Below are 25306 nucleotides of genomic sequence, written 5' to 3'. Positions count from 1 at the left end.
CATTTTTGTATAGAAAATATGTTCGAAAACACATTTCGTATAGGAAATGTGTTCGATAACACATTTTTGTATAGAAAATGTGTTCGATAACACAATTTCCCATAGAAAATGTGTTCGATAACAAAATTTCGAATAGGAAATGTGTTCCATGACACATTTTCGTATAGAAAATTTTTCGATAACACATATTCGTATAGAAAATTTGTTGGATAACACATTTTCCTATAGAAAACACTATTCCCCAGCATCAGAGTTCGATGTGTTCGATAACAGATTTTCCTATAGAAAATGTGTTCGATAACACATTTTCCTACAGAAAATGTGTTCGACAACACATTTTCCTATAGAATAACACATTTTCCTGTAGAAAATGGGTTCGATAACAGAATTTCGTATAGAGAATGTGTTCGATAACACATTTTTTTATAGAAAATGTGTTCGATAACACATTTTCCGTATCGAAAATGTGTTCGATAACACATTTTCCGTATCGAAAATGTGTTCGATAACACATTTTCCGTATCGAAAATGTGTTCGATAACACATTTTCCGTATCGAAAATGTGTTCGATAACACATTTTCCGTATCGAAAATGTGTTCGATAACACATTTTCCGTATCGAAAATGTGTTCGATAACACATGTTCGTGTAGGATATGTGTTCGATAACACATTTTCGTATAGGAAATGTATTCGATAACACATTTTCGTATAGAAAATGTATTCGATAACACATTTTCGTATAGAAAATGTATTCGATAACACATTTTCGTATAGAAAATGTGTACGATAACACATTTTCGTATAGAAAATGTATTCGATAACACATTTTCGTATAGAAAATGTATTCGATAACACATTTTCGTATAGAAAATGTATTCGATAACACATTTTCGTACAGAAAATGTGTTCATTTGCGTAGGGAAAATGTGTTCGATATCGTATAGAAAATGCGTCCGATAACACATTTTCCTATTGAGAATGTGTTCGATTACACATTTTCATATAGAAAATGTGTTCGATTACACATTTTCATATAGAAAATGTGTTCGATTACACATTTTCATATAGAAATGTGTTCGATAACACATTTTCCTAGCGGAAATGTGTTCGATAACACATGTTCTTATATAAAATATGTTCGATAACAAATTTTCTTATGGAAAATATTTTCCATAACACATTTTCCGTATCGAAATGTACACCTCTACTCATTTTTTATTTACCTTTCAAGGCATTTATTAATAATTCATTCATCTCTCTTTCATTACAGATAATTAAAATCAAATTCCGTCGGAACGAAAGAAAAGAAAAACGCATTTAAATTATTCATTTGTTTGCATGGGTGTGTGGGACGATGAAAAGCAGCAAAATGTTTACACAAAGAAAACAAGTGGCATGCGTTTCTGCAACGGCTGTTAAATAAAAACGCACGAGGATAGCCGGCAATAATTACAGGAAATCTCCACTTCACCACCAGTCCCTCGACCATTAGAACAAAATTGAAAGCCGAAGAAGAAGGAGAAGAACGAGAACAAGAATAAAAGAACGATTAACACTGATTGTTAATTTGTAAACAAATTAAACTCCCCACGATATCCGCTCGTTTCAGAAAAAACAAAATTGAATTGTATTGCAACACAAAGGAAAACCCACTTAATAAGAGAAAAAGAGAGAACACACTCCTTGACTGCTCCCCAGTAAAAAAGAAAAAAATTATTCAAAACTGGGGAGAAATTTTCATTAAGCCGAACGGGAAAGAAAATCTAATTCGCCAAACAACGACTGATTTGTATTGAACTGAACTGAAGTTTTTATATTCACACTTCGTTAAGAATTTTGTAAACAAAACAAGAAATCAACAACAACAACAGAAACAACAATTATCGATAAATTATAAACTTTGTAGAGAAAAACAAAAACGCAAACAACAAGAAGAAGAAGTCTCAACATTTTTGAAACTTCAAAGCAAAAACAAAGAACTCCAGATCTTATTTCTTCTCCCCCCAACGTTGCCATAAAAAACATTCAAAATTACGACGTATCACCCACCCACACCCAAAGTCAAACAAAACCCGGCCAATATGGACAGTGGTTCCGGGTCGGGATTTGACGATGAACCACCGCCAGAGCCGCGAGACGGTTGGCTGCTGGTGCGCATCCATGTGCCCGAGCTGAACGTCTACAAATGCCTGCAGTTCCCCTCCGACAAACTGGTGTGGGATGTCAAACAACAAGTATTAGCCTCATTACCAAAGGTATGTAAACCGATTCCTAGTATCTGAATGTCAAAGATAGTCATCATAATTAGATTACATTAGATTTAGGTGCATCCATATGACTCTCTCTTTCTCTCGCTCTCTCTCGAAGCAAAAAAGAGAAGAGACCCCTATTGTAAATAAAAATGATTTGATGGGATTTGTTTACCTTGTTGTTTTCTTTATTTCTTCGTTTGTTTGATTTGAAAATCTTGTTTTTAATCTCCATAATTGTACAGAAGAAAAATACGAATCCATTTAATTCCCATATGCATTTTGTTTAGATTCATTCCTCTGCTCGTCTTCTTGGTATGTCAGTTTTGTTTTGGGAATTATGATTTTTTTCCTTTATTTGTTTTGTTTTATTTTTTCTAAGATTGGATGATGTCTCCTTATTTGTATTTGAAATTTCTTTTCAATTTTCCTAATGAAATAAATAATTTGAGGGATTAAGAAATCATGGAAAAGACTTTTTTGTTCAAATGTAATTAAATTAAATTAGAACAGAAATACATATCATTTCAAAACGGGATACAAATTTAAGAAATAAAAAAAAAGATTACCCTGTTGCATCTTAAAAAATAATTACGGAGAAAATCTATCAGATTATGAAAGTAGAGCTGAGAAAAAGAAGATACGTGTATCGGGGTTTTCAAAGTTTACATGGCAAAGTAACCTAAATGCAAATTCTCTCCTCCACACTTTTGCAAATGTTTGGATTAGGATTCCTCGACATCCGTGAATTTTAGGTATTTAGTCTTGGGTAATATTGCAGATAAAAATACGAGGAATATTTTGGTCGAAAATTTTAACCCTCGCAAAGTAACCTATATAGAGTGAAGAAAAAATTCGCCTCTCTTCCACAGTTTTTTGAAATTTTTGGATTAAGACTTCTAAGAATACCCTTTTTGCGGAAAGAAACACGAGGAATATTTTGGTCGAAAATTTTAACCTTCGAGCAAGTCAACAAAGGGGTCTTTTTGGTTCTATTTCTAAAATATGGTTAAAAACTCCCTTTAAACGAGGTCCTAGCAACTCAAAATATTCTACAAAATGATTTGTCATGAAATTCTACTATAGGCCCTAGGAGACATCAAAAGTCTAAATCTTACCTATACGCCAGTAGTTCATACATATTAGAAACACATTTTAGGGTTAAAGCCATACTTTAAGTGAGTTTGGGCAAAAATCTCCAACAAATCATAACTTTAGAAGGATGACGTCAAAGACAAAAATATTCTTTATCAAATTTTACTATAAGTCACCAATGAAAAGAAATCTTCATTTTCATTGTATTCCAAAATATGTTTACATCAATGTTCGAAAGTATTTCCTATTTTTTCATAAATTTTTCCCCTGACTTTTTTCGATTTGACGCCTGAAAATGTCATTAAATGTCGTTTTAGGCAGAAGGTGTCCGAAGAAGAAATATTCTTCACAAAATTTCACTATAAATCTCAGAATAGATCATATATCTGTGTACAATAGTTTTTATGAAAATTACATTTGAAATTTATGTTCTAAAAGTGCAAATGATGTCGTTGCTTATTTGTACTGTTAATTTAACACTTATCCAATCCGAGTCAAAATCTTCATTTACACTTAATTTTTTGGAAATTGTGTCAGAATAGGAATTATTCTTAATCAAATTTTAAAGTTAGTCTCTGAGTAAAAGGAATTTGAATACTTAATATGTGCCGTAAAAACTGGCATCAATTTTTGTTAATAAACCAGTAAGGAAAAGTCAAAAGTCGGGCTATATGACACCCTATTCCCCTATGCATATTTAGTAGAGCTTCCGTAGAAAAAAGTTTATATTGGGAATCTATGTGAAGTAGATCATACCAACTGTGAATCTTACTAAATCCTAATCACGGCTTTAGATCAGTTATAATGTGGGTTCAGAGGGAAGGTTTATCCAATTTTAAATCGACTTTCAGCAAATTTGACGATGTCATTTTCTCTCATACCAAATAACATAGTTATAGAGTGCATGATATCACTTCGAGAAGGTTTATATTAAACAAGTAAAAAAAACATTAAGTTCGGCCGGGTCGAACTTTTAATACCCTCCACCTTCTATCTGCATTTTGTTCACAAAAGTACATGGACAGATAGACGGACGGATATCAGAAAGTAATTCTGGGAGCATCCTCAAAAGTAAATATGGATCTATATCGTTTCCTTCTCCATGTTACACAAAGGGTCTATCTTCCTGACCACAGTGTGGTGAGTGTGGTCAAGGGTATAAAAACCTAGCTTATTTCTGAAAAATTTAGCACTTATTCCCAATTTCTGAACAAATTTCACCGCTCAGGAGCCAGTCTGGGTTGTGGAAAATGCCTTGATAGCACTGTTATCTAGATAAAACCTTAAAGGAATTCCTGGTTCTAAGGTCCTTATACAGGTTTGACCATGTATAGATATATTTCGCAATATTTTCATTTAGAATTATTGGTATAGAATAAGGGTCATATCGGTCCACTTTTTAGAACAGTCCCCTTGAATAACTCCGATTTTTTACGTTTTTGCCATATTTTTAAATTAATCATTTAATTTCGCAAAATTTTGACATTTTAAGTTATTGTTGTGTAGAAACGCCATTTGCAAAAAAATATCAATATAGGTCCACCGGTGTAGCCCTTATATAAAGATACCACCTGATTTTAGTTATTACGTGATTTATATGTCTTATGTCTGTAGAAGATAACTAAAAGGTCTATGCAAATACTCTCACAAATCTGCTATCCTTTGAAGACCTTCTAAAGCTCCTCTATCTATAGAAAACCTTGAATTGTCCTCCATAGAAATAGGAAGCATTCTTACCTGTCTTTTACAGGAAACCTATGGAACCTGTGGAAATCACTCTAGCTTTCGAACAAAGTGAAGTAGGTTGATAAAATTTTACTCAAATGGTCATGTAGGTCCACGTTTTGGTATAGCCCCCATATAATGGTAGCTCCCTTTATGCAGCATTTTGGTGATTTAAGCGACATTATTCACCGGAAATGTTTCAAATTTGGTATTTGAAGTTCGTAACGGATACTACAGCCTATGACAGAAAATTGTCTGTGCAGGTCCTCGTTTTCATATAGCCCCCATATAACGGTACCTCCCGATATTCGGTATTTTGATAATTTTAGGGATATCATTCACCGATTTTTTTTATTTAAGTTTCACATTTGAATATTGTAATGATTAATGACAAAAGTTGCCTATGCAAGTCTACGTCGTCGTACAGACCCTAATATAGCGGCTACATTCGGTTTTTTGAGATTTTAACAGAATTTTTAACGGATTTTATTTGCTTGGAAATTGCAAAAGTCGTTGCAAATGGTGGAGGGTATTCAAAGAATGTCCCGGCCGAACTTGCAGCTTTTTTACTTGTCTCTATTAACCAATTTTTAATAAAAATACGTTCGCCAAGTCTTTTTCCTACAGAAGGCCTTTAGAGGGCTTCTGGCCATAGAAGATCTTTTTATTTCGAATATTCTATCCAAGAAGGCTTTTTAATAATCTTCTGTCCATTGAAAAACTTTTAGAGGTTTGCTGTCCTTGGAAAACGTATTTAGGGACTTCTGTCTATAGAAGAAGCTTTTAATAAGTCTGCTATCCCCAGAAGAACCTTAAGAGGTCGGATGTTCTAGAAGACCTTTTTCAAGACCGCTGTCTAAAGAAGACCGTTTTCCACTCTTTCTAAAGGTATTCTGCCAATTGAGATTCTTCTACGGATCTTTTGTTTACAGAAGACCTTTGATATTCCTTTGACCTAAAAAATACCCCTTAAAGTTCTAATTTATATAGAAACAAATTTCAGGACATCAGAACGCAGAAGATATGGTCTTCTGTATATGAGACGAATAATAATTTGTCCTTTGAATAATTTTTGAAGGATTTTTGCCATAGAAGACTTGTTGGAAGTATTCTCTCATTAGGAAATTTTCTAAAGTTCTTTTGACCATATATCTCCTTTTACAGACCTCATATTCATAGAAGACCCTTTTAGGTCTTCTGGCAGTGGAGGACATTTGTTAGGTCCTTTGTTAATATTTAAGAAAATAAAAAATCCATGGACTTCAGTTTGGCTCACATATTTGTCATGTAATTTTATTCAGAATTAGGCTAATGCGCATATGGTCCCCATAAAACCCCATGTCAAAACCCCGAGGTGAGACCAAAAATTTTTCAAAAATAACGAACTTATTTGTCCATATTCATAAATAAAATAATTTTATTTTCCATAAATTTAATAATTATAAATTATATATCCTCTTAATGTTGCTTACAACATCAAACTTGTTCGAATACCCCGGTCCAACATTGAATGTCTAGCGTTAATCACAGCCTTAAACTTCCTAGGTTTTCATTCATTTATTCATTCATTCGCCGTCTATCTTGTAACAATTAACCATAAGTTCATGTAAATTAATGTGGACTTAGGCAAGACGTTGTTGTAGTTTTTTTTTAATAAATAATGCAAAATAAAAAATCAACTTTATAATTGAAATTCAATTAGACAGTACCGGTGTTCTCGACGGCAAAACTCGTTTCACACCAAGAATAAGTTGAAATTATGAAGCAGTAAAGTTATTGAAACAATGATCAACAAATGTTGAAATTAATTATTCCTTTTTGATTTGTGAGAAAACGAATCAAAAAATAATAATAATAATAATAATAAAAAAATTGAAATTACTCAATTAAAACGAGGTGAGAAAGCATGGGGCAGGGGTCAGTTGAACTCTGTGCGGCAATTAATTTTGTTCAAAACTCATTTGTGATTGACGAAAAAAAAAAAATTATTTTGAATTTCAATTCAGCCGATGAATAAAATACAATTTGCCACTTAAAAGTTCATTCAAGCCCCCAAAATGACCTTGACCACTCATACCCCACCCCCTCCTTGTCATTAGGCAACAAAGTAAATAATCTTACGCCAACATTGTATTGCCAGCGAACCCCAGTTCAAGTTTATGAATGAACTATAGCTCTGTTTCTGTTTTTAATTCAACGGAAGTTCAAAACGTTACAAATTTCAATATCTCAACCCACCGCTCAACCGTCTAAGGCAATCAAACAGCCAACCACTTCTTATGCAGCGTAAAGTAGCCAAATGAAATGACAGATTGCCGATGATTAATGGCAATTTAATGGATATGCGGCCATTTGTCCAAGTTGTGGGGAGAAGTGGGGAGTGTGTTGGAGAATTAGAGGGCCAATGCTTTTGACGTCAATGCTTTAATTGGAAATGAGTAAAGGGATTCCAAACGGGATTTGAAATGAGATTTTTCGGGACTAATTACACTATGGCGTAATATTTGTGGAAATATTCAAAATTGATTGAATAAATGAAAGAAAGAGATAGACAGAGTCATTGGTATTTGGTCAAAACTATACAAAGCCCTGAAAAATGTTTGGCTTAAGAACCGAAACTTTATAGGGAGTACTATCCAAATCACTTTGAATTTGGCTATTGGACAGTGAAATTGCTATAAAATTTGAATCGAATTGGGAGAAAGTGCTTAACTTATCGAAAATAAACTTTTTAATAACAAAATTTAAGTTATTTTTTCATGGTACCTTGTGAATATACGAATAACTTTTGTTCAGAGACTCCCAATGAAATTCGATCTAGAATAATTCCTTCTTTGACGCGTTCCCAAAAAAATGAAGTATAAAGCGAGATTTTGACTCAGACTGGAACCGCGTTAGATAAACAGTAAAAAGGCAAAGAAATAATTTTCACTTTTAGTACATAATTTTTGAGTATAATTTTCATAAAAACTATTAAACCTAGACATATGGTTTGTTCTGAGATTTGTAGTAAAATTTTGTGTAGCATATTTCTTCTTTTAACACCTTCCGCCTAAAATGAAATTTAATGTTACTTTCAGGCGTTAACTCGAAAAATGATCAAAGAAAAAATGGATCAAAAATTTAAATAATATTTTGGGTTTGTTTTTTTTTTTTGGGCACATTGGTGGAAACATTATTTTGATATCCATTGGAAATAGAGATTTATCGTCTTTGATGACTTATAGTGAAATTTGATGAAGAATATTTCCGCCTTTGCCGTCATTCTTCTAAAATGATTCTTTATGGGAGAATTTTCATCAACTCATACAGAGAACAGGTTTAAACCTAAAATGCGTTTTTAATATATATAAATACCCCGCGTTTTGTATTAATAACCCGAAACTCCTTTGGGGCTTTGATGTACAAAAGAGTGATATCAGAACCACTTTGAAATTGGCTATTGGACAGTGAAATTATAATAAAATTTCCAGCGAATTAAGAAAAAGTGCAACTTTTTTTCAAAAAATCAAATTATTTATTTTTTTTTTTTTAAGAAAAATTGAAACAAAAGATTTCGGAAATAACATCAAATTTTAGAATAAGTCTAGATTTATTCAAATTGGTTACCTTTGGCACGAATTATGGTCTTCAAACGGCCAATGAAACCGTTACACGCTGCTCGAATGTTGCTCTGTGGCATTTTTTCCCATTCCCGGCGAAGCGCTTGCTTGAGGTGACCGACACTTTGGTATTTTTTAGTGCCAACCTTACTTTCCAAAATGCTCCAGACACAATAGTCCAACGGATTGGTATCCGGATATTTTGGTGGCCATTGTGCGCTGGAAATGAAGCGAGGCACCTCATTTTGTAACTATTATTATGTGGCGCATGCTGAGTGCGGTGGTGCTGAATCCATTTTGGAATGTCCAAGGTCTCCGGCCAAAAGTTTTACGTGCCTAAGGCCTTAAAGCACCCTCCAGAATACTTTCGCGATAATATTCAGCATTTATTCTGATGCCACGGTCGATTAATACGAGCGGAGAGCGACCATCGGCTGCTATGGCGGCCCACACCATCACAATGGCCGGCGCTTGAGTTCTGGTGGCCAACCGAAGGTGCACATTTTCTGACCTCTGACCTCTTTGGTAAGTAAACACGATAATTTTGTTTGTTTACAAACTGCTGGACACCGAATGTTTTCTCATCGGAGAAAACCAAATTCGGCAGTTCACAACTTTCGGCCCAGCGAAGCAACTCTTTAGCTCTTTAGAGTCTATTTTCTTACAGTTGCCGGAGTAAGTTCTTGCACTTTTTGAAATTTCAATGGCTTTACCCCGAGCTCATTTTCCAATATTTGACGAATGGAATATTGCGATATGTTCAGTTCACGAGCCAACTGCGACGCGGGTTTCGATCAAGTGGCTTCCTTACTTTTCGAACAATTTCTGCTGATGTTGCTGTTTTCTTCCGTCCACTTTCTTGGCTACGCAACCAGTATCACGGTAACGAGCGATGGTGCGAGACACAAAAGATTTATTCACATTTATATGCTGGAGTGCTCTGACGATAGCCACTTGTGGTTTTTCAGCCAAATATAAGAAATCCCACTATCACGTTTGAATTCCATCACGAATAACTTTTTTTCTGAAAAATTCTCTCCAAAATGCTTTTGAACGCTTGTAAGCAATATAATGAGCTGTCACTGGAAAAATTTTAACAGCTGTCGGGTGAGTGGCTTACAAATGACAGCAGTCAGAAATTTGTTGAAAAAAAGTTCTAAACTTATCTAAAATAAACAAGGTTTTTTTATTGACAAAAATTCGCAATATTTTTTCATAGCACATATTGAATATAGAAAATTCTCTTGTTTAGAGACTCCCTGTGAAATTTGATCTAGAATTATTCTTCCTTTAACACTTTCCCCAAAAAATGAAGTATAAAGGGAGATTTTCACTAAGACTGGAAACGTGTTAAATTAATATTAAAAAATCAAAGCCATAATTTTAACTTTTAGTACATAGATTTGGAATGCAATTTTATTAGAAACTATTGTACCTAGATGGATAGTTTATTTTGAGATTTGTAGTGAAATTTGGTGTAGAATATTTCTTCCCCTAACACCTTTCCCCTAAAATGAAATTTTATGGTTCCTTTGGTGTCAACTCGAAAAACGGCTGAGGAAAAATTGGGTGAAAAATTTAGGATATAATTTCGGTTTTTTTTTTTGCTGAGCATTGATGGGAACATTTTTTTGATATAAAATTATATTATAGATTTCTCTTCGTTGGTGACTTATAGTGAAATTTGATGAAGAATATTTTTGTCTCCGACGTCATTCTTCTAAAACGATGCTTTATATGAGATTTTTGCATAAACTCACATAGAGTACGACTTTAACCCTAAAATGCGTATCTAGCATTTTTGAATTTCTGGCGTTTAGCTAAGATTTAGACTTTTGACGTCTTTTAGGACCTATAGTAGAATTTTATGACAAATAATTTTGTGGAATATTCTGACTTGCTACGATCCCGTTTAAATGGAGTTTTCAACCATACCTTGAGAAATGTGACCAAAATGGTCCCCTTGACGACTCGCCTGAGGTTAACATTTTTTACCTAAATATTGCTTGTATTCTTGTTTGCAATATTGACGAAGACATCATATACATTAAATGAACGGATACCGAGGAATCTTAATCCGAAAATTTCCAAAAAAAATAGATGAGGGGGAAACTTGATCACTCTATTTGGGCTACTTCGTGATGTAAAAAATTCAAAACGCCCATACATGGGTCTTCTATTTTAAGCTCTACTTTCATTTTGTGCTGGATTTTCCGTTAATTATTTTTGTTGTTGCACAGTGTAATTTTAAATTTAAAAAATTGAAGAGGTCTTGCAAATAATTTTGAAAAGCTGACTTCTCCGTATGTCATATCCCAATCTTTTCGCAATCTCCAGAAAAAATAACTTTTTTTCTCGAGTGTAAGTAACATTCTCAACGTGTCATTCCCCTACCTTTTCATACTCTTCACAAAAAAATATTTCAATTGTTTTTTCCTCGAGTGTAAGTAACATTAAATTAAAATTATAAAATTTGTTCGAAAAAAACCTATGGCATTGCTGCTTTTTGTTAAGTACATCAGTTTTTGTTTTCTGTTTCTTCAAAGGCCGAACTCTTTTGTCCAAGTAAATCCACAACTATTTGTATTTACAAAGTGGTGGTTATGTGTGTGTCTCGCATTTTCTTCATCTAAAGTGCCACATGTCTGCGAATGCCATAATAAGACGTGATTTTTTTCTACAAAACATTCTAGACGACCAGAAAAATACCAGAAATCTGTGCGTGTTGTTGTTGTTGTTGTTTTTCGTTTTTTTGTGGATGTGAAATGCGTGGGTTGACGATAGACCGGTCTGTGCTTTATCGCGGTCTCAACAAAAAAGAAATCTTGATGTAAAGGTTGTTTGGCTTTGGGGACACACAAGTGGTGGTAATGGTGGAAGTAAACAAAAACCAAAAAAAATTAAATAAATAAGAAAAAACAAATTGCTGAGGTGGAAGTGGAAAAATGTGACTAAGTCACATTTTGGAAATAAGTAAGAATATTTAGGAATTAAAACTTTAGAAGGTTTGTTTACGTGGTGGCTATGAACCCATTTGAAATTTTGTAAATGATATTTCTTCATTGGACACTTTCTGCCTAAAATGACAGTTTATGCAACTTTTATACATCAACTCGACATTAAAAACACAATATGTAGTAGCATGTGGCCGCTACTTTGTCAGCGAAATGTCCACCTTAAAAATTTAGATATGTTCCAACAGTTCGTGTCAGGCCTTTTTAGTACTTAAAATGCACTACTTGTTCAGTTTGACAAACATTTTTTTAAGGTTTAAAACATTATTTTCAAGTTTTTCCTTTTTCGAAAAGAAAAATAGAAAAATGTTTACCTTTTACACCAAAAGTCTTCAAATCTCTAATTTTTTTTATCCTCCACCATAGTATGGAGGGTATATTTAGTTTGTTATTCCATTTGTAACACCTCGAAATATATCTTACCGTAACTTACTTCTCCACAAATTCATCCACTCGAAATAGTTTTCCTTCGAATTTCGTTACTATGTCTTTTATTATTGTAATATCAGATATCTCTTTAATGCCTTTTGATTTCTAAAAACTTTTTATGGGTGGGAATTCATTTGGCATTCCATTCCCAAATACCCTCAAACCAAAAAAAAAAATTGAGAACAATAATCCAATATCGTTTTGAATTTCGATTGTTTTCATTTTCAATGGAATCTCAAGTTTAATTTACATCTCTTTTTCGCCTTATTTTTTTAATGGCCAAAATTCGGTGGCAAGAATAAATAATTGTTACCAATTTGTAACACAATTCACAATTCTTGTTCCGTTTGTAGTTGTTGTTGCTGTTGCTGTTGCCATTGTTTGATTTCAAGTTGTTTTCAATAATGTTAATTTAATTGTTAAAACGTGTTCATTGGCTTGTTGTAGTAGCTGCTGTTGCTGCTGCAACAACTACTACTGCTTCTTGTTAACTCTACACATTTGATTTTTTGCCATTTTAACAAGGCGAGAGAGGGTAGATGATGACGATGATGATGATGATAGCAAAAACAAGCTACCAAAAATAAAACATCAGATGGAAAATAAAGAACCAACTGAGAAAAATAACACCGAAAAAATTGATTGCCGATGTTAAACGAAATGGAAATCAAGTCATTGGAAGCAATTAATATCGAACATGTTTTTGAACATGATTTTTTTTTATTTTCGTATTTTTTATGTTGTTAAAAACTTGTATTTTTCTTGGTACAAATTGGGAGAAGATATTTATTGCAAGTTTTAGGAAGGTGTCATAAGGATATGATTAGAAATAAATTCAAAATTAAGGTAACTTTATATAATGGCTATACGAAAAGATGACCCTTTTCACGGAATTGTCTGAAATTTTTTATTTGTAGGTCATAATGGGTCCTAGTTCATGTGGCGAAAAATTGCATGTATAGGTCCACGTTTTGGTATAGCCCCCATATAATGGTACCTCCCGATATTCGGTATTTTGATAATTTTTGCCACATGTTTTCACGGATTTGTCTAAAAATTGGTATTTGTTGATCATAATGGGTTCTAGCTCCGGTGGCGAAACATTGTATGTGACGTGTAAACTTTCAAAACGCCGATACAAGTACCTCCTCTTTTTTGCATATTCTGAGACCTCTAGTAGAGTTTCATTGAAAGTAATTTTCTAGAATATTTTGACTTTGATGACATTTCTGAAAAAAAATGACCAGAAAGACCCCATTGATGACTCTGAAATAATCCTCCTTTTGTCCCCCCGAAGACACTTAATGACTATAAGAAGTTGAAGATATTTATATCCGAAAATTAAGTTTTCAAAAAGATCCCTTTGTTGACTCGCTCGACGTTTAAATATTCAGATCATAATTATCCTCACATTTTTATTTGCAATATTGCGACACAATATACCTAAAATAAACGGATTCCAAGAAATCTTAATCCGAAAATTAAAGTAAATGTTGTATGAGCGGGGGGGGTGGTGGTTTACCCTCTCTGTTTAGGTTACTTTTCAATGTACACTTTCAAAACTTCGATACACATGTCATCCATTTTTAGCTTTATCTTCATTTGTGTATTCGGAGACCTCTAGTAGAATTTTTTTGAAATTACCCCCTCTGTTTATGTTACTTTGCGATGCACACTTTCAAAGCGCCAATACACATGTCATCTATTTTTAGCTCTATTTTCACCATCTGTTAGATTTTCCCTGGAATTACTTTTTCCTACTGGTTATGCAGAATTTGGTTTGTTTACATTACATAATAATGGGTTGTTCGGCTCATATAGCTCCTAAGTTTTAGCTGGGTAATTATTATGTACCGACGTGTATGTGCATCGGCCAATTTTTACACCACATCGTGGTAAGGGTAGTATAACCTTGTGCATTTGTTTGTAATATGGAGAAGGAAGCGAGATAGGCCCATAGTTACTCAGGAAGCGAGATAGTTACTTAGAATCACTTTCTCTGTCGTTACTCCGTTTGTCTGTCCTTCTGTCCATATATTTTTGTGAACAAAACACTGGTCGTATTTATGATCCAATTTAGATGCAATTTTCCAAACAATATTTGTTTGGCCGAACCCTATTTCTTTGGACGAACCCTATTGAAATAGCTGAGAATCGGTTCAAATTTAGATATAGCTCCCATATATATATATATAAACTGTGCACCAAATGGCCAATATGAGTCCAAATGGCATGAATTTCGACACATCCTACCGAATTCCGTCTAGAAGTAAGTAATCAAATTTGGTTAAAATCGGCTCAGATATAGCATATGTGTAATATGCACTACATAAGAATGATATTTGGTACCAGATATCAAATACAGCCCTGAAATTCCCCTGCCAAATTTTATCAAGATCGGTTCAGATTTTAATACAGCTCCCACATATATTCCTTTATCCGATTTCAGGTTTATTGTGCCCCAAATAGCTAATATCAGCCCAAATGAAGTAAATTGTGGCACCAGATGGTTAATATCAGTCCAAATTGAATTCAAGCTAGAGGCAAGTACTTCAAATCTGATGAAAATCGGTTCAGATATTGCTCCCATAACTCCCATATATATTGTTCATCCGATTTTTTAAATATGACCTCCACAGCCGTAATATGCACTTAATAGCAACGATATTTGGGGAACAGCTTAGAAATACCTTTGCCGAATTTTATTACGATCGATTCAGATTTGGTAACAGCTCCCATATACATCTTTATCCGATTTGACATTTCTCGTGCACTAAATGGTCAATAGCAAGAACAACTAAATAAATTCTGAGCAAGAGAGGAACTCGAGCGAATTTTCTCCCACATGGAAAAGAGCACAACACACTCGCTCTCATTCGCATGACATAGAGTGTGCTCCATGTTAAATTTCTTCTTGCAGTAGTAGTTCCTCTCGAATTCGACCGAGTTATATTCCCAACTCGAATTTGATCATTCATTCTGAAGCTCTGTTTATGGGCCGGGCCTGCAAACTCTGTGCCGCGGTTTATTTTTTCAATTCTATTCATTACGAAAAACTTTAAAATCTTTTTTTGATTCTTGCAATAGATTTTAGTAGATTCTTGCAGGTCCTGAAACAGAACACACTTGGACTGGTTGAGTTATAGAGCCCAGCACCCATTTTAGAAGAGAAGATTAAACTGAGATATTGTGGTTTAAATACTAAATAAAATACTTCAATATTATTTCATGAAAAATGAAAAGCTTTCTAATTGGTGACAATGCGTCTACAAAATGTGTTTCTAATGCATAACTGCCCTTCTCAATATTTCATCAATTACCCCCGTGTTCTTTATACCCCCACCAAATTTTTTCGCTTAAGAAATTTTTGAGATAACTTGAAGTGCAATTTATTACTCATAAGACCAATAAAATAAATTATTCTTCCACTTAAGTTACAAACCAGCGAATTGATATAATGAACTACCGCCAAGTCAACCCTATCTTTATTACAAATTCACCTTCCTCCCAATCCGGAAATCATTTAATCGAATTTAATAACTATGTAATTTAATTTCTCATTTATGATCTTCTGTTTTATCTGCAAGTTTTGGGTTTCTGTTCCACGTTAACTTCTTTTGATAATTTCCACAGTTTTCTTCTTCTCGCTGCGGCCTAATCTTATCGCTCGCCGTTGCAGAACATCGATAAGAAGCTAACTGAACATGCTTTTTAATCAATGGCTGGGGGATGTGTCGTCATGCCAGACGGGCAATAAAATCATGCTGATTTTGAAACTTTGATGAAAACTCAACCATATTTTATCGGCTGTAAAAAAATTGTTGTTATTTTGAGAAAAGAAAACAACAATTTCAACACCAAAAGAAAAAAAATCCCAAATACGAGTGCAGCAGTTGAAATTTATTTCTCATGAATAGCCTGATATACCTCCTTCATGGAATAGGGGAGGCATTTTCAATAAGGAGGGAAAACGGTGGATAATGTAGAGAGTTGGGAACTAACGATCTAACCAACAGCCTTCTGACAGTCTCCCATTTTCAGTAGCCATTTATTGATTTATTATCCCCCCCACCATTTATTTATTTTTATTATCCCACCATCTCCTCGTAACTCATCGAAATAATAATTATAGACCCAACAAAGTATATATATTCCTGATCAGCGTAAAATTCCAAAACGGTTTAGCCCTGTCGCCTGTTCGTCCGTCTGTAGTTATCACGCTAGTCTCAAAACGAATAAAGATAGGAAGCTAAAATTTTGCACTAATCTGTCTTTTGTCTGCAGACATGTCAAGTTCGAAGATTTCCACGGTCCACGATATCGTAGATGAGTTTAGCCACATTTTTCAATGGAATTGTCTTTAAATCCACAAAAGGAGATCCTTGTGAGTACATTACCTCCTAATAGAGAATTGTCTACATAGGTCCACGATGTCGTATTTCTCTTATATAACGGTTCCTTCGGTATTTTGATAATTGAAGCCAATTTCTTTAATGGAATTGTCTGAAAATCCACACAAGAAGTTCCCTGTGAGTACTTTATCCCCTAGAAGAGAATTGTCTATATAGGTTTCATATTTGAATTTCAGATTCTGTACTACAGCCTATGACAAAAAATGAATGTGCAGATCAACGTCTTCGTATAGCGCCCATTTATTTCATTACTATTTAGAGTGTATATTACGATGGATTTTTTTTAATTTTCAAGTTCCTTCCAGAAGCTGGAGGCCAATAAAAGTTCGCCCCGGCCGCACTTAGCTGATTTTGTACTCCTCCACAATAGTACACCTCGAAATATACATTATAGACCCCACAAAGTATATATTCTTGATCAGCATAAAATTCTATGTCGATTTAGCGATGTCCGTCCGTCTGCCTCGTCTGGGAAATCACTCTAGCTTCCGAACGAATTGAAGTGGACTGAAACATTACTCAAATGTATATTATGTCTGCAGGACTTTTGAAAATGGGCCATGTAGGTTCATGTTTTGTTATAGCCCCCCATATAATGGTACCTCCCGATATTCGGTATATTAATGATTTTAGTGACATTATTCACCGGAATTGTTTCAAATTTTTTGAAGTTCGTAATGGATACTATAGCCTACGGCAGAAAATTGTCTGTGCAGGTCAACGTCTTCGTATAGCCCCCATATAACGGTACCTCCCGATATTTGATATTTCGATGATTTTTGCAACATTATTCACCGGAATTGTTTCAAATTTGACATTTGAACTTCCAAAGGGATATTACAGCCTAAGACAGAAAATTTACTGAGCAGGTCCAGGTCTTCGCATAGCTCCGATATAACGGTACCTCCCGATATTCGGTATTTTGATGATTTTAGCGACATTATTCACCGTTGATTTCAAGTTTCGAATTTAAATATGGTAATGGCGAATGACAAACAAAGCCTATGTAGGTCTACGTCATGTAGACCCCAATATTCGGTATTTTTAAGATTTTAACAGAATTTTTAATGGATTCTATTTTTTGAAAATTTAAAAATTCGTTCCAAATGGTGGAGGGTATTTAAAGTTCGGCCCGTCCGAACTTACTGCTTTTTTACTTTTGTTTAGCTTTCAATTGGATTTTTTTAACTATTTTTTAAAATTCTCTTTGAGCTGGACCACTAAATATTTTTATCTAAACATTGCCTTCTTTAGCACCCTTTTATTTTTATCCATTTCTACAGTAACACCTTAGTATAACGTTATCAAAGACCTCCTATATTAGTTGAATGAATATTACCTCCCATCAGCCTGTATTTGTATTGGTGATTTATTAATTGACGATATTAATAAATAGCGCCCCCCCCCCCCCCCCCCCCTGTGCATTGTTTTGTTAACAGAAAGTGTGTTAATTAAAGTTATTTCTTTTTATATCCAACAATAACAACAACAACAATATAACAACAATAGTAGCAGTAAAAACAATACATTTCTCAATCTACCTACCTGTGGCGTTATTAGAATCCAAAGTTTATTGTTCTATTATCGCGCGCAATGGGCCAGCTAGGTCATACGACGATGGTATGCGTTTATTTAATTAACAATTGATGAGAGTCCAAAGAAAATAAAAAAGCAGGAATATTGTGTAATTTATTGCAAACACAGGCGGTCACTATTATTATATATCGTTTTGTGGTGGACCTGTGATAGCGGACATTATATATCAAAGGTATTAATTTGATATCGATAAACTAATATTTGCGAAGTTAAGAAAACATTAGTGAGATAGGGAAAACTACATAAATAAAAATCTGTAATAGAGTAGTGAAAGAAATAAATGTCTGAAAGAATCAAGGGATGCAAAATTACCACTCCGTAACAGAGGACCAATCTATGATCAAAAATGGTTAACAAGAATGAAAACTAGTTTGAAAAATATAAGTCGATTTTCACACATATACAGGTTGAGATAAAAAAACTGCATCAAAGTCAAATGCCATAGTTTTTACATTTTTTTTTAATTTTATTGAATGAAAGCAAAAATGTCGGAAATAGCATCAAATTTTAGAATAAGTTTAGATTTGTTCGAATTGGTCACCTTTGGCAAGAATTATGGCCTTCAAACGGCCAATGAAACCGTCACACGCTGCCCGAATGTTGCTCTGCGGTATTTTGGCCCATTTCCGACGAAGCGCTTGCTGGAGGTGATCGACACTTAGGTATTTTTTAGTGCCAACCTTGCTTTCCAAAATACTCCTGACACGACAATAGTCCAACGGATTGGTATCGGGAGATTTTGGTGGCCATTGTGCGCTGGAAATGAAGCGAGAAACCTTATTTTGTAACCATTCTTGGGTGGTGCGTGCTGAGTGCAATGGTACTGAGTCCTGTTGGAATGTCTAAGGTCTGCGGCCAAAATGTTTGCGTGCCCAAGGCTTTAATACACCCTCCACAATATTTTCGCTATAATATTCGGCATTTATTCTGATGCCACGGTCGATAATACAAGCGGAGTTCGACCATCGGCTGTTATGACGGCCCACACCACCACTATGGCCGGCGCTTGAATTCTGGTGGCCAACCGAGGGTGCACATTTTCAGCTGACCTCTTTGGCCAAGTAAGCACGATCATTTTGTTTGTTTACAAACTGCTGGACAACGAATGTTTTCTCATCGGAGAAAACCAAATTCGGCTGTTCACCACTTTCGGCCAAGCGAGTCCCTTCGCTCTCTTTAGCTCTTTTTAGTCTATTTTCTTTCTGTTGCGGTGTAAGTTCCCTGCACTTTTTGAAATTATTGTGGCTTTACCCCGAGCTCATTTTTCAATATTTTCCGAATGGAATGTTGCGATGTGTTCAGCTCACGAGCCATTTTTCGGCCACTGCTTTGCGGATTTCGATCAAGTCGCTTCTTTACTTTTCGAAACATTTCTGCTGATGTTGCTGTTTTCTTCTGTGCACTTCCTTGACGTTGGGCTACGCTACCAGTTTCACGAGCGATAGTACGATACACAAAAGATTTATTCACATTTAAATGCTAGAGTGCTCTAACGATAGCATCTTGTGGGTTTCCAGCCAAATATAAACTATCACGCTTGAATTCCATCACAATTTTTCTTCTGAAAAATTCTCACCAAAATGCTTTTGTACGCTTGTGAACAATATAATGAGCTGTCACTGGAATAATTTTAACAGCTGTCCGACGAGTAGCTTAGAAATGACAGCAGTCTGTAGTTGGTTGCAGTTTTTTCATATCACCTTGTATGTACACCATATATATCCTTGAAAAATATTTAAAAAATATATCCACGAGTCCTCTTGACCCGAAAGTAAAAAAAATGGCAAATTTGCTATTCTTGACAAGAAAGTCCTGGAAAAATATTTTTTAAGCAAAGTCCGGATAGAAACTTCTTAGAAAATTCTAGACTTTTCCCTGGAAGCAGCAAAAAAATAATTTAAAGAAATCTGTGATTTTCAAGTATAAGCTAAAATACTTGAAAAATACTTAAACTTCACCAACTAACCCGAATGTTAAAAAAAAATAAAATTCACCTTTCTTGGTACTAGAAAAATTTTCTAAAAAAATTAAATTTTCCCAGAAAGTTCTTCTAATTTTTTTTTTCTATTTTTGAATAAAAAAATGAAATTCTTATTACCAGATCAACATTTGAGAATCATATCAAGATGTGGGATGATTGTACAACTTCGGATGAGACCAAAATAAGCATTATCGAAAAACACGGCTGTAGACCCATTGTTAATTTTTACATAATCTATTACGGGACATTTGGAATCGATGTAGCCAGGTCTCCGTGTTGTACAGTTTGCTGAGTATGATACTAGGTTTGGCGGAGTTTCAATCAAACCTATATAAGATTTATAATTTATTTATTTATTTTTTTGAAAATTTAAATTTTTTTCGAATATTATTATTTGAAATTACTATACGAAATTTCTTAAGAAAATTTTATTTAATTTATATTTTTTGAAAAATTAAAATTCTGTCGTCCTCTCTGAAAATTTATTTTCCTTAATTTTAGGCAATATTTTATTATACCATCACCATTTCCAATTTCCCTGAAGAGCTTACTCCTTTCTAAATTAAAGCATTATCTTAATCACAATTTAGTGACAATGACAATTCTCCTCCTCCTCGCAAGAAAATCCAAACAGCTCTTAAAATAATGCTGATGATCTCTTAGCCGGCCATAAATGACACTGCACTTTTGAGACAAAGAAAAAAAAAAACAAAAAAGAAAAACTTAAATTTATCTACCCAAAGCAAAGACCCTCAAAACAAGCAACCTTTCCAAAAAAAAAAAGACAAAACATTAAAAGGCACGTGGCCGTTGCAAAACCGAGGATGAAAAGAAAGAACGAGTATCAACCCAATTTTGTGTTGTAATGGAAAACTGGAAAATTTCATTTGCGCCAAAGCCCACCAAACAAAGTCCATAATTTCGTGTTGTTGTCAAAGTCACCAATTTAGTGAACCCTGAAAAATGAATTGAATGGAGAAGTTCAACTGGGGTAACTGGATGCTAGGCAATTTCCTTAATGCAATGCCGAATGAAAAATAATAATAAAAAAATTGAAACGTTGGCCTACCACCGAAGCAGCCAATGCCATGTAGCTTTTCTTAATTCTTTGTTGCTGTTGTTTTCTTTTTCTTCATCTTGCAATGGGATTTTCCAGCATCAAATGAAACGAAAAAATCGTGACTTTGGAAAACATCAAATCCCAACAACCATCATTTCAAGAGAAAAAAAAACAACAACAACAGAAATGAAATAACAGCAAAAACAACAAACGTATAATGGTATGGTCAAAACAATGTTAAAACCAACCACAACGGGAAAAACAGAACCAACTCTTTAAAACAAAGCATTTGCACAAAAAAATCATCCAAAAAATTTGCTACAATTGCCAAAGAAAAAAAATATATTTTTTATTCGCTCTCTAACTGTCTTGGTTGTTTGGTAGGTTGATTGAAAATGTTCGTAGGTTGCCTTGCCTGGTTTAGGCCCATTACAATCCAATAAAGTTCAAGAATAATGAATGAATCAACAACGAAACCAAATCCAAATAACGACAAATATAGAAAGAAATAGACAAGAGTGGGGGGGGGGGGCTATTGGAAATTGTAAACAGTGGGAAGAAAAAACGGGAGTTTCCAATATTCTTCTTACTAAGGACTTTTTTGGGAAACCTTCGAGTCTCAATTTTGTCAACACAATTTTTGGAAGAACTACTTAAGCCGTGCTCAGGACCATTAGAACTTTCAGAGTTAAAATATATGTAATATGGATTTTTAAAAGAAAAATTTCTAAAGGACTAACAGATATATAATCTCGAATTTTTTTAAAATATTTTCTTAGAGACCAACAACGCTATAATCGTAAATTAAAGAAAAATATTTGTGTCAGATGTGTACCCTCAGCCAATGTTAGATTATTCACATTGTTGACCCTCTATGGAGTAGGTTCCGAAGAAAAAGGCCTACATTCTCCATTTCGTATTGGACATAAATAAATATGATATAAATATTGCGACGTGCCAGATTTGGACTATAGCGACTACTTCCTTTACTATATGTGATAATATTTAGCAAAATGTTTAAATGTGCGTGAGGTACCACATATAGTCGACCATAGTATTCCATCTTCATACTTCATCTAATACAAATAAAATAAGTTAAAAAGTATCAATCGGTTCTGCCGACAGACTAATACCCTCAGAATTGTTCTATTATTTAAATATATTTTGACTTCTGTTGTGATTATTCAAACTCAAACCCTCTGGGGGCGAGGGAATGAGCCAATATTGTCTATTTCGTATCGGACCAATATACAGGATAAGATGAAAAAACTGCAACCAATTTCAGACTGCTTTCATTTCTAAGCCACTCGTCCGATAGCTGTTAAAATTATTCCAGTGACAGCTCATTATATTGTTTACAAACGTACAAAAGCATTTTGGTGAGAATTTTCCAGAAAAAAAAGTTATTCGTGATGGAATTCAAGCGTGATAGTGTGATTCCTTTATATTTGGCTCCAGCATTTAAATGTGAATAAATCTTTGGGTCTCGTACCATCGCTCGTTACCGTGATACTGGTAGCGTAGCCCGACATCAGGGAAATGGACGGAAGAAAACAGCAACATCAGCAGAAATGGTTCAAAAAGTAAAAAAGCGACTAGATCGAAAACCGCGTCGCAGTGGCCGAAAAATGGCTCGTGAGCTGAACATATCGCAACATTCCATTCAGCAAATATTGAAAAACGAGCTCGCCATTGAAATTCCAAAAAGTGCAAGAACTTACACCGCAAACAGAAAATTGACTCAAAAGAGATAAAAAGTTGCTTCGCTTGGCCGAAATTGGTGAACTGCCGAATTTGATTTTCTCCGATGAGAAAACATTCGTTGTCCAGCAGTGTGTAAACAAACAAAATGATCGTGTTTATTTGCCAAAGAAGTCAGCTCAAAATGTGCAGCTTCGGTTGGCCACCAGAACTCAAGCGTCGGCCATGGTGAGGGTTTGGGCCGCCATAACAGCCGATGGTCACTCTCCGCTCGTATTAATCGACATTAGAATAAATGTCGAATGTTATCGCCAAAATATCCTGGGGGTGTATTAAAGCCTTGGGCACGAAAACATTTTGGTCGCAGACCTTGGACATTCCAATAGGACTCAGCTCCATCGCACTCAGCTTGCGCCACCAAGCTTCATTTTCGGCGCACAATGGCCACCAAAATCTCCGGATACCAATCCGTTGGACTATTGAGTCTGTAGTATTTTGGAAAGCAAGGTTGGCACTAAAAAATACCAAAGTGTCGATCCCCTCAAGCAAGCACTTCGCTGGGAATGGGCCAAAATACCGCAGAGCAACATTCGGGCAGCGTGTGACGGTTTCATTGGCCATTTGAAGGCCATAATTCGTGCCAAAGCTGACCAATTCGAACAAACCTAAACTTATTCTAAGATTTGATCGTCATTTTTTGCTTTCATTCAATAAACCGGGTTCTTACTTCGGACTTTATAATCGTTTGTTTATTCGAAATTTTGTCCCTTTGTGAGGAAGGTACAAGAAGGAATGATACGATATCTACCATCTTTCTAACAGATCTTGTGTTGATAGAAATATTGAGATGTATCAAATCTGAATGGAATCGGATGTTAATTTCACGTTTTAGGAGCTTCAAGAATATTCAAAACCTTGACCCTTTGTGGGGGAGGTACCAAATGGAGTGGACCGATATATTCCATCTTTACACCAGGCCTTGGGTTAATAAAAATATTGCACTGATGTAAATATTTGGATTTGCCAAGTTAGAGCAAAATCGGATCTCCCGTTCTCTTTCTGTGCAGTAAAATATATTATTGAAAATTTCGACCTTTTGTGGGGGGAGATACTGGAAGGAATGTTTCAATCTCTACCATCGTTATAACAGATCTTGTGTTGATGGAAATATTGAGATGTACCAAGTCTGAATGAAATCGAATGTTATATTCGCGTTTTATGAGCTTTATGGACATTGAAAATGTTGATCCTTTTATGTGACGGATATCAGAAGGAGTGGACTAATATATTCCATCTTCATACCATACCTTGGGTTAACAAACTTATGTAGTGTGTGCAATTTGAACATAATCTGACTCTTATATCACATTCTGTAAGGGTTATATTTATTCAAAATTTTTTCCCCTTGTGCGGTGGTAGGTATTGGATGACGTAGATTGTCCATTTTCTCACCTGACGAAGCACTGTTGGAAATATTAGCATTTACAAAGTGGCAGCAAAGTCGGATCATCCTTTATCTTTCTGTGCAGTAAAATATTTTTTTATGTCGACCTTTTGTGGGAGACGTACTAGAAGGAGTGTACCGGTACCAAATGTCCTGAAACGGATTTGGTCCAAAGAGACCTAGGGTTTAAAATCGTTTCGATGAGACACTTTTTGCCCGTATCAGATGATATATATTCGCTATAGCCATTCGCTATAGCCAACAAATATTTTCTTTAATATTATCAGGTGGACAAATAAAGCTAACTTCGTGGGTTTTAAAAATACGTACTAAAACTTACAGTCCTATAATTGTGGATTTTAGAACAGGGTTGGTATGTTTGTTCGGAATACCGTAGTATTTTGTTGCTGTAAAATAGTTAGGCTTTATACCATTGTTTTTAGATCCTATATTTTCTTAGTTTCTATAAAAAAGAATATTTTCGGAAGAACAGAAGTAGAACTTGGACTTGTAGAATTGAATAACTTTGTTACTTTTTATTTAAACCACAGTCGTTGCTGGATACTTTATAGACACTTTGTTTCCTTTTTGTTTTATTTCTTGGAATTGATACAAATTCAGCCATAACGCCATAAGACGGTAGAGAGAAAAAGCAAAAAACAATGGCGCCTATTGTCATAGTCGTCGCCATATCGATGTGACCTCTAAACAAACGCGCCATAAACGTATTTTGCCTGTCGTCTGGCTCCCAACGAGTGTAGAGAGTGACGGAATAGCAATAGTTTTTTATTCATGTTGTTGTTTTTGTAAAAGCCAAAAAGTCGATTTACCAAGTTTGCCGAATGTATAACATCATTGTTTAACTGCTGTCTGATTGTCTGTCTGTCATACGGATTACCGTTACAATTACAGGCTTCTTTTTTCGCTCATTTTTTTGGGAGTTCAAAAAAAAAAACAATGACAAATGCAAATCGTACAATTGCTGTTGGCCAAATT

The 25306-nt window shown here is 34.7% G+C and overlaps 1 protein-coding gene across 5 annotated transcripts in view; it reads left to right on the top strand.

The window, feature by feature from the left end:
• Positions 1-25306, top strand: part of LOC101899274 (mucin-19) — a 465697-nt gene that overhangs the window by 289387 nt on the left and 151004 nt on the right. For all 5 annotated transcript variants that reach the window (XM_059128457.1, XM_059128456.1, XM_059128458.1 and 2 more), the window contains one exon: positions 1273-2257. In XM_059128457.1, coding sequence (XP_058984440.1) covers positions 2084-2257 — 174 coding nt within the window. In that variant the 5' untranslated portion in view covers positions 1273-2083. The remainder of the gene's footprint in view (positions 1-1272; positions 2258-25306) is intronic.

The sequence above is a fragment of the Musca domestica genome, unplaced genomic scaffold (assembly GCF_030504385.1).
Source record: "Musca domestica strain aabys unplaced genomic scaffold, Musca_domestica.polishedcontigs.V.1.1 50, whole genome shotgun sequence".
Taxonomy (NCBI): Eukaryota; Metazoa; Arthropoda; class Insecta; order Diptera; family Muscidae; genus Musca; species Musca domestica.
This window is presented reverse-complemented; position numbering and strand designations above follow the sequence as displayed.